General features: G+C 51.1%; 1 protein-coding gene across 3 annotated transcripts in view; it reads left to right on the top strand.

Moving 5' to 3' along the window:
• Positions 1-3830: 3830 nt before the first annotated feature.
• ULK2 (unc-51 like autophagy activating kinase 2) overlaps positions 3831-10883 on the top strand; it is a 45813-nt gene continuing 38760 nt past the window's right edge. For 2 of the 3 annotated variants that reach the window (XM_044430113.1, XM_044430112.1), the window contains exons 1-2: positions 3831-5262; positions 8109-8201. In XM_044430113.1, coding sequence (XP_044286048.1) covers positions 5173-5262; positions 8109-8201 — 183 coding nt within the window. In that variant the 5' untranslated portion in view covers positions 3831-5172. Of the gene's footprint in view, positions 5263-8108; positions 8202-10883 lie in introns of those variants that run through there. The other variant, XM_044430114.1, reaches the window with a different exon arrangement.

The raw sequence follows: 10883 nt of genomic DNA, 5'->3' as shown, positions 1-10883 counted from the left end.
GCACCCCATTAAGACTACAATCCTAAGCACTGATTACTTGAAAAGCAAGCCCCACTGCATTTGCTGGAAATTTTAACATTTCTGTATTTATTTATTTATTTATTTATTTATTTAAACATTCCTATGCCGCCCCATTCGCCGAAGCCTCGGGGCGGCTCACAACATTAGGTTAAAATACAAGAAATAATATAAAATAAGCCACCCTGGCGAGATAAAATAATAATATTAACAATTAAAATGACGCTTAAATAAAAAGGTCTTCGCCTGGCGCCGAAAAACAAATATTCATGTGCTGGTTCTTCCCTCTGCAAAGAACCCGTGGCAGCTTTCCTAATTCCCCTTCCCATTTTATGCTCACAACAGCCCTGCTAGGTAGGCACGGCCCAACGTCTCCCCCCCCCCCCCCCCCAGTGAACTTCGTGGCTGAGTGGAGGACTCGCGCCCTGTTAGTTTTCCACACAGACTCTCCCGCCGCTCTGGTTTTCCTCTGGTTTCTTCCTCCGTATCCGTTCAGCTTTGCCTTCTTGAATGGCACTGTTCTTCCTGAACAGAATGCCTGGGTCATTCATCGCACTAGCACGTATTCTAATAATTTCTCATAATGATTTTCACCTTTGATCATGGCAACAGTCCTACATATTAGCAGTCATTAACGTCTCTGCTCTCACACTGAGAGGGCATGCAAGTAATCCTGGCTTTCACAACGTTAATATAACCCTTGGTAAAGGTAAAGGTTTCCCCTTGACATTACGTCCAGTCACGCCTGACTCTAGGGGGCAGTGCTCATCTCCGATTTCTGGCCGAGGGAGCCGGCATTTGTCCGCAGACAGTCTCCGTGGCCGTGTGGCCGGCAGGACTAAACACCGAGGTGCAGGAACGCTGTTACCTGCCCACCGAAGTGGCACCTTTTTATCTACTTGCATTTGGATGCTTTCGAGCTGCAAGGTTGGCAGGAGCTGGGACGGAGCAACGGGAACTCACCCCGCTGTGCAGATTCGAACCGGCGACCTTTCGATCAACCAGCCCAGCAGCACAGCGGTTTAACCCACTGTGCCACCTGCAGTCCTATAACCCATGTTATTTAACCCCAAATTGCATTGGAAAGGGAAGGGTCGCTTGGTATACCCACTTCCCGGTCTCCACAGTAAGGGAGTCAAACTGGAGATGGATTTGGTGGAGAACGCAAAAGCCTCAAGCCGGGGCAGGGGTTTTATTTAATTTTAAACAGGCCCCAGTTCTGTGGGAGGATCTTAAGAGTCCAAGGAAAGTGAGGGTACATCTCCTTTTTATTAAGTATGCCCACATCTGGAACACACTGCAAAACAAAGTACTTCGACCTAAATATGTTTTGGCCTACAATTCCCATCAGCCCTGGCCAGTATAGCCAATGCTGAGGGATAGACCAAAACCCCACAGAAAGACACGGGGCTGTGGACCTTTTTCTCGCCATGGTCTCTCCAGGCAGTCACCACCACTGCCTGCGGGCAAATATATTTGTTATGTAACTTTATAGAGAATTCATTCACTTTAATGTGTTTGTTTTCCCGTTTTTCCCATCACAAGAGGCAGTATTCATTAGATGCTTTATTAGACGATGCCCCATTTTGTCCAAGATGTTTATTAGACACTTACGCAACTGTATTGTGCCTGGGGCAGAGACTGCTTGTGTGCTTTTGTGTGTTTTTTTCCTATTTGCTCAGCACTTGGAAAGCATCAGGAATTTTATTACAGATAATAAGACGGGGAAAACAGCAGTGGCCCAGGCAAACAGGCGTGTCGGGAGAAGTCACCAGGAAAACAGAGCTGTGGTTTCTATCTGGCTGAGCTTTCAAAAGCCTGAGAAATGGGGCGCCATGGAAAACGAAACATCAGCAAGTGGGCAGAGTGTTCGAAAGAACCGACGCAAGGTCTGAAGTGTGTCGAAGGAAAGTTAAAAAGCTCACCTGCCTTGGGGCCTGTTTATGAGTTCCTGGCCGTCCGTGTGGCCAAGGGGCATATGACACGCCAAGGTCATGTGTGTACCTGCATGTTGGGCCACGGCTGTAATAAAATGGAGGGATCGATGTGCGTCATCTGGACAGATTCGGTCTGGGGAAAATGGCTTGCAGTTCAGGGGGTTTTTCCTACCTTTTTTTTAAGTGGAAGAAGATGTTTTTATCCCTGCTTCCCGATTCAGGGATGGCCCAGGCTATTTTGCAACTCGGCCTGTAGAAAAACTGAGCACACCTCCTGTGCCATTCGCAAATCTAGCTGAAGGGGCATAGGATGCAGCCATCTCCTCCACCCCCTAAGCTCAGACACCAAATGGCAGGATTGGCCCTGTGTGGGTGTCCCCCCCGCCCCATGCGACCCCTCCCCACACACAACTGGGAAGGTTTGCCTTTGCCTCCGAGGAGATTCAGTGTGTTCCCCAAGATGGATGGATGCCTTTGTCACATGCTGGAAGCTTTTGACCGCAGGCCTGCTTGGCCCAGTGGGAATGGCAGATTTCATCCACGACATTCACCTACCTTCTCTTCCTTTCCAAAGAACTCACCGTTTTCTTCTGTTTTTACATTCCCAGCAATCCTGCGAGGTGGGTCAGGCTGGCACTTGGTCACCTGTGCAAGAAACAGGAGCTTTGCTAATTCTTGCTAGCTGCTTCATATATTCCTGCTCCAAGGAAGATGTTCCCTGACCATGAGCTTTGGAATGGTTGCTTTAATGGATCAATGTTTCCCCGATCTTTTCTCCAAATGGTTCAGTAGAGTGCCTGCGATTCTTTGCCGCACTCTCTCATTGCAGCACAACAACCTTGCAAGGTGGGTCAGTCTGGGGATGGGAATGGGACCAGGCCAAGACCCTCCGGTGAACTAAGTGAGGATTCCAAACCCCACAATCCTAGTCAGACCCAAGGTTTTTGCAAGGAGAGCCAGTGTGGTGTAGTGGTTAAGCGCATGGGACTGGGACTCAGAGGATCCGGGTTCGAGTCCCCTCTCGGCCGTGGAGCCCACTGGGTGACTTTGGGCCAGTCACAGACTCTCAGCCCAGCCTACCTCACAGGGTTGTTGTTGTGGGGATAAGAGGGAGGAGGAGATGTAAGCTGCCTTGAGCCCTTTGCAGGAAAAAGGCAGGATATAAATCGTTAAGTAAAAAAATAAGGATGGAAAAAATGGACTACAATTCCCATCATCACTCTTCCATCCCCTGTTCTAGCTGAGGCTGATGTGAGTTTTGGGCATGAAAAGGCCAATATCACATTGTTGTTGGCAGAGCAAGCTGTTCTGACAGGATACAGGGGCAGGCCTGGCCGAGTTTTAGAGGGAATTGGTTATTCTAGGAAAAGGGTGGCAGCTCTCCTCCAAGCCACTTGTCAACAGTGCTGCCTAGTGGTTAGAGCAGGCCTTTTCCCCCTGCCCTGTCAAGGGCATCTTGCTTCGCCAAAAGCCAGCACAGAGTACAGCTGCAGGGCAGCTTCCTGTCACGCAGAGAGGCTGCACAAACCCAGCTGGCACCCCACCTCACTGAGGACTGGCTCCTTGAAGACTTGCCGCTTGTAAGACAACCCGCGTCGCCACGCGAGGGGAAGAAGGGCCTTGTTCTTCACGTGTCCCTTCCGTGTTTGGGGTGTTTATGTCCAGGCCTGTTTCTTACCCCGAACCGAGCGGCCGCCCAGACTTTGGTTCTCCCAGAACTTTCCCCGGTCGAGTTTCCCGCGCGCGGGGACTCTTTTCTTCGCCTGCCCCTTCGCCCCGCCCCTTTCCTGCCCGCCGGCGGAGGAGGCAGCGGCCATTGGCTGGGCGATGCGTCCTATAAAAGCTGCTGCGCCGCGCGGAGGTGCCGGCAGTCGCAGCCGGACGCCGGCGAGGGAGGAGGGCCTGTTGGCGGTGGTCGACGCGAGGGGCGGCAGCGGCCTGAGAAGAGAGACGACCCCCTTTCAATTCCTCGTCTAGAAATACCTCAGCCTTCGGGCACCCAGGAGCGCGAGAAGAGCTGGGCCAGCGCCCGCATTTTCGTACCCTTTAGACCCCATTGGCGTGACTCCCTTTTTTTGGGGTGGGGGCGGCTGGCAGCCCCCCTGAGCTAGTGAGGAGGTGGGGGCCACGATGTAAGAGGCCGACGCAGAGGGACCCCTAAGGGGGGGCTGGACCCGCTCCCCCATTTCCCCAGTTTACGGCCAGTATATTGCTCTGTGTGTCTCTTCCCCTCCCTTTAGAAAGGGCTAAATATCTTCCGACTTTGTTTTGAAATATTTTAAATTCCCTATCCATTATTCTGTCCCCTCCCCGCGCGGTCAGTACTATCCCCACTCAGGGATATTGTCATCCATTTTCTCTCCCCCCCCCTTAAAAGAGGTACCTTAATTTCTCACCCATATTTTAAGGGGGTCTTCTGTATTCATATCTGTGCGAGAAACTGCATCCCTCCCATTCTCATTTCTGAAGATTGTTATTCCCCACTTTGCAAACCGTATACCCTGAAAATCCGACTGGGGGTCACTTCTCGTGCTGGTGTATCCCCCAATTTTGACATTGGGTCCCCCACCCAGTTTCCTGGCTTTTGTTGCTTTTTTTGAGCCCTGCAGATAACGGGACTTTATTTGCTGTTTCCCCATCTTAAACCAGCTTTCCGGCCCATTCTGGGGGGGAAAAAACCCCTTTTCCAGGAGACCGCAAGCCCTTCCATTAAAGGTGCTTCCCCCCCCCCCCCAATCTATAAACTTCCATGTTCACCTTTGCTTGGCCCTCTGCTGAGCAACTCAAGAGGTTATATATGTTTTAAAGGACCGCAAGGGGACCCTGGATGCCTCCCACTTCCTAGCCCCGTTCCTTTGACTTCTCGGCCCCCTTCGAAGGAGGCTTGTCCAACATCCTCCTGTCTCCCCCCTTCCCTGTTCTCCATGCCAGAAAACGCCCATCACCTTTGCAAAGCCCTAGTGGCCAGCCAGTATCCCCCGAACCCTTTTTGCTGGGGGGGCTGGCCTGCCCCTTCCCGAGTGGCATGCTGGTGGTGGCCCCTTTTCCTGGGGGTGCAGATGGAGTCGGCCCTTCCTGCCCCGCTTCTGCTCCCCCTTTGCTGATGTGAGCTCGGCTTAGCCCCTGTCCCCCCCAACTCCTTTCCCTTTAATCCTCTTCCCTCCCTCCCTCAAAAAAACAACAACTCCCCATCAAGCTTCATGCCCCCCTGAGGATCATGGAGGTGGTAGGAGATTTTGAATACAGCAAGAAGGACCTCGTAGGACACGGAGCCTTTGCCGTGGTCTTTAAAGGTCGCCACCGCAAGGTAAATGCAGCAGTTGAGGGGGGGTCTCCCCTTCCAGCCCCCCTTCCCAGGTTATACAACCTCCCCCTTTGCCATTCTGTGTTTGTGTACATGGCCTGGCGGAGCCTGTGCTAGTTGAGGTGGGATCAGGGTTTTGTTTTTTTTAATCCATCTGTTTGTGCATTTGTGTATGTGTTTGATCCACGCTCAACCCAGGAGACCGTTGTTCCGAGCTGCGCCCCGTTTCACCTCTCCTTACTGGTTTTATGGTTTGTTGCTGTTTGTATAACCCTTACGTTTTCCGGAGAGTCTGTTGAAGCAGAAAACCGTTTTGTGCTTTCGGGGTTTCGTTTTGGCACCACTGCTTCCCTCCTCGAAGCTCCTGCCTGTTTGTTTTCATTTGCAGAAGGGACCAGAGATGTTGATGGGTGATCGGTTTGGTGATGTCAGCTTGTTTTTATGCATTCTTCCCACCCCGCCTCATCTTGCTTTTAGATGCAATGTGAAGGTCCGCAGGAAGTTATGACTGGCTTGGGTGAATATCAGAAGTCATAGGCAGAGGGAGGGGACCGTTGCTCGCCCCTCGCCCCGCTTCCGTGTGCTTCTGCATCGGGCTCTCGGTGCATGGACCAGAGCTGCTCCTGGGACACACTGTCCCCCCCCCCCCGGCTGCTGGGCTTCCCCATCCCCGTGTAATAATTTCAGCCTAATAAAAAAAAACCGTGTGCTTTCCAGATGCGTGAAGATCTCTTAGGGCTGGCAGCACTTTCTTCCCTAGCCGCCTTAAATTCGCCCGTCTTGCTTTTGTTGGGTAAGCAGGAAGATCTGCCTTCAGGGAAGGGTCCCCCCCACCCCGTCCCTGGCAGGGCCTAGCTTTGACCCACCCTTCTGGACTTCTGCCTCCCCTTTTATGGGAACCTTGCAGCGTGGCCTATAGTTGAGCTTACATCTTCATGAGCCTGTTTTGCTACCCACTAGCTGGGTGGCTTTGAGCCCTGCCTCAGTTCCCCACCTGTTAAAAAGAGCCCTTGATGCATTCTCCTGCAGGTGGCTGTGAAGGAGGGCCTGAATCGTAAACCGCTTGGGCAAGGTCTTTTCTCTCTCTCTTTGCTTTATGCTTAGCAAAATGAAGTGTATTTGGCACTGTGTAAATAGAGAAGAGGCACCTTGTGCCCTCCAGATATTCTGGACTGTGACCGCTCCTCCCTCTAATCCTGCTGGCCAGGGTTGATGGGAATCGTAATGCAAAAAAATCTGCACTTAAATGCCCCCAGCTTAAACAATTGGAAGAAGCCGGGAACTCTGCATGGTGTTAAGTGCCTCTTGGAAGCCTGTAGTAATATGAAGGCCCCATTGAATTAAGATTGCTCGAAGGGGCATGTCTTTGCAGAACAGAAAACCTGTTTGATGCTGTTTGTCTTCTTAAATAGCACTTGTTTTTTCCTGGCCTTTCCTAGAACTCTTTTGTGACTCCAGAATGACTGCATTGGCTGACTGGAGCACAACAAAAACGGTTGTGTAACAGAAATGGCCTCATGGGCTGTTGCCATGAAAGCCAGTGCCATGCAAAGTTTATATGGGGTGAAGACTGGAATGGGCTGAGTCGAGCAGTTGGGTTGTAATAGAAATATACATGCCCTCAGGGAGAAAATCAATATATGTAGGTGACGCTTGTTCTTCTGCCTGGGCCTTACGTCCCGTCAAAATGGCTATTCTGGATTGATCAGTGCAAAAAAGAATCTTGCACTCCGTTTGCAATAGTTTATGACTGGTGGTAGAAATCGATGCACAGGAGGAGAGATCGTGGGTTGGCTGTTTCAGCTTAACGACAGGCGGTGCCTGGCTCTCGCTGGCCCGGGACTCGAACTCAAGGCCCAGTGCTCACTGTGCTGGAGCACCTCAGTGTCCTAAACTCCAGGGTAGGGGGAGGAGAGAAAGTCGTGGGGAAGAGCCCCAGCATGTACCGCACCACCACCTTTGCCATCTCTGAGATGGCCACAGGCATTCCAGTTGGCATTCCAGAGAGTGCCGGTGTGGCTCCCAGCGGCTGCATCTTCAGTGAACAAGAACTTGAGGGCCTGTGTGGGGTGGTGAGCCGGAGTGCAGGAGATCTCGGCTCTGTTTCCCTCTTGCCCACAGCGCTCATTGCGTGGTTCTTAGGCTCACCTACCTCACAGGGTTGTTCTGAGGATAAATTGGAGAGGAGGAAGGTGATGCAAGTCGCCTTCAGTTCTTTCATAGGATAACGGGCGGAGAACTTACCAGTGAAGGGCTGAGTAACAGCATCCTCTTCTTAAGAGTCTTGTGTTAATGGCTTGGGACCGGGATACCTAAAGGAAGGCCTGCTTCCATATTTGCCCTCCCACCCCCTGAGATCGGCGGCAGAGGCCCTTCTCCGGGAGCCCTCTGTGAGGGATATTAGGAGGGTGAGCACCTGGAGGAGGGCCTTCTCTGTGGTGGCGCCCAATCTATGGAATGCACTCCCCAGAGAGGTCCGCCTGGTGCCGTCGTGATTTGTTTTTCGGTGCCAGGCTAAGACCTTTTTATTTAAACAATATTTTAACATCACCTATAGGTTTTTAATTTACAGCCAGGGTGAATCTGGATTTTAATTTGTACTATATTTATTGTTTGTTCATTATATGTAAGCCATCCCGAGGCTCTTGCGATGGGACGGGATACAAAAATTCTAAATAAATAATAAATGTTGGCTACTGCTAAGAAACTGGAGCAGGGAGAACCTAAAAGCTGCTTAGAACACAAAAGTTCTAGAGCCCTTTTGTATTCTTTCCTGGGGCAACGTAGCTGTGTAATTGTAAAATTAGGAAACTGCTTTGTATTTGAAATGGCTTTGTTTTCTTTTTCAGAAAACTGACTGGGAAGTGGCCATTAAAAGTATTAACAAGAAGAATTTGTCGAAGTCTCAGCTTCTGCTTGGGAAAGAGATAAAAATTTTGAAGGTATGTTTGTGATCCTCTTTGAAGTTTATCTTCCTTGTGCTGGGGTGTCCAGAGGAGATAGGAAGTCCCTTGTTTCCTGGCTTATAAGTCAAAGGCTTATAATTGGAGGGGCTTCAAACAGAGCCTGAAGTTACATGGCATGGAGAATGTGTGCATTGCCATGGTTCTCTTTGGGGGATTAAAATTTTTTTTTAGGTGTAAGGACAACAAAAGCATAGATGTTAAGATCCTGAGAAGCTCTCTTTTCATGATTTCTTGTTTCTAAAGTTGAGTTTCTAGTTCTTGCGTAGCCTCAGTGATACTTATAAAACCATAGTTTACAGATATAAGTATCAACATGGCTGATGTTTGCTCTTGGACATAAGTCTGTTCCCAGAGCATCTCAGCTTCCATTTAAAAATATCCACCCCCAACTCACTAGTAAGTCTGTAGTCCTTGAGTTGTGAGTGAGCAACACCAAGATTTCAGAAGCCAAATAAGAGCTAAGCCAGATTCCAGCAGTGGGGATGTAGGTTTGCTATCCATATACTGCATTGCAGGAGTAGCAGAAAAATTCTGAATTATATAAAATAAGCAAATAAATGCACATCTGTTTCCTTTGTGTCATTTAAGGGAAGTAAAGGATTTGGCTTTTTTGGATGCAAAACTCCATGCTTGCTTAGCAGAAACAAGTCCTCTGTGTGTGCATTTAGCAGCCTGCATTTGTCTGCTGTAGAAATAGAGACCTGCTTCAGCTTTGTAGCCTTTGGCTTGCTATTTGGTGCTGGTGGTGGTGTGTTTTCTGAGACTCCTCCCATTCTTGACCGGGAATGATGTGGGTTGACACTCCTGGAGATCTGTGGAATTTTCACACTTGGCTCTGTCGCCCCGGAATGACCTCCCCACTCCCTTTCTCAAAATGCTCACTGAGCAAAGAAAGAACAATATCAGGTCTGTGCTCGGGGTTCATGAATTTGAGACGTTTGAGCCAGCAAGAGGGAGAGCGCCGGCGGCAGCACTGAGGCCCAGCTCTGTGGACACATCTTGACACACATTGCATTTCTGAGAGGGTTTTCCTGTGGAGCATCGGGAGTCCTTGTGGATTTTGCAGGGTACATCAGCAGGCAGACTACCAGGGGGTGCTCGCTGATCCTGGGCTCAGCCCAGTGGCACCCCCAGTTTAAAAGGTCCGCTTACAGGTGACGGGTAAGCTCTTCTCCCGGCCCAAGACCGTGGGACCTGTTGCCAGTCAACGTTTGAAGGTAATCCTGGCCTGGATGGGCAGATATTCTGTGAGGCAGCTCCTTGTGTTTTTGCAGTAGGTTTCTCCTGGGAGCTGTTGGATACAGGTGTAGGAGTCTGCCTGGAAAGGCCTGTGCAGCACCCTAAAGCTTGGTGGATTGGGAGAAGCGGCTCCACGAAGCCACTCCGTCGGGCTGCATGGGGCGGGCCCAGCCCGGTCTGGTGGGGGCGCTTGCCGCTGCCCTTCCTCTCAGATGCGTGGCAGGCCCCTCGATTTGCCTGCGGAGTCTTGGCCGGGAGGCAGTTCGATTGCACGCCGACACCTTACAAGGCGAGCCCCACCTGTAATGTTCGCCTTCGCCGTGGGCCTCACCTAAGCGCACTCTCACCAGACGAGGGCTGCCTTCTCCCCTCATCGTTCGTGCTGCTGCCGCTGCTTCTCCAGCGTGGCTGGTTGGCACTCCAGCCCCGTGAGTCTCAACATGGTGGAATTCACTCCTGGTCCTTCCCGTGCCAGACTTCGTGCGCAGGAGTTCCTTTCCTTCCAGATGTGCCCTCCGCAAGGTGCACTGCCTTGCTGTTCCTTGCTTCGGTGTGTGTAATCGGCGGCAGTGAAGCTTTTATTCATTCATTCATTCATTCATTTAGAAAATTTCTAGGCCTCCCCATTCGCCGAAGCCTCGGGGCAGCTTACAAATAAATAAATTAAAATACATAAATAACAATATAAAATACACGTAACTGTATAAAATACAGTTTCTGGCTGGCGTTGCCTTCCAAGACAACCGGCCTGCAGCAGCAGCGGCAAAGGCCCGCGGCAGGGACCTCGCTGCGTGGGTCATTCCACACGTGCCACGACTGCAGCAGCCTCGCGGTTTCTCGAGGGCTGCCCAGGCACACGAACATTTCGGCCATTCCGGGTATTTACAAGAGCTACCTTTTGCAAGAACTGTGCTTCCTGCCCTTTTTAATCTGGGTATGAAGCATGCCTGGCGTGTCCACTGCAAATCTTTAAAATAAATGTGTCCTACAGAGCAGTAAAGATGGGAGATGGTTCCCCCCCACCACCCCCCGGGAACAAAAAAGAAGCTCCTACATGGTTTTGAATCGTGCCCACTCCGCCCCTGGACACCCCGTGAGGCAGGGCTAAGTGGGCTTCTGCAGTGCACACGCGGGGAACCGCTGGGCCAGATTCCTGTGAGAAGCCCCGCCTGGGGCTGCCTTTGGAGGCAGTTCAGAAGCTGCAGCTCGTGCAGAGTGGATCATGGTGGCCCGAAGGACTGACCCGGGTTCTGACCTCCTGCCTCACTGTGACACCGGTTCTGATTCAGTTTATAGCAGGCTCCCCCAGCCTGTTCAGCCACCCACTTGGGCTGCTGAGATGATGGGAGCTGTAGTCCAGCATTCCTGGAGAATGGCGGGCGAGCTTTGTTCTCAAGAAGCTTCCGGGAACAATTGGTT

The sequence above is a fragment of the Varanus komodoensis genome, unplaced genomic scaffold (genome assembly GCF_004798865.1).
Source record: "Varanus komodoensis strain SLA01 unplaced genomic scaffold, ASM479886v1 scaffold20_1, whole genome shotgun sequence".
Lineage (NCBI taxonomy): Eukaryota > Metazoa > Chordata > Lepidosauria > Squamata > Varanidae > Varanus > Varanus komodoensis.
This window is presented reverse-complemented; position numbering and strand designations above follow the sequence as displayed.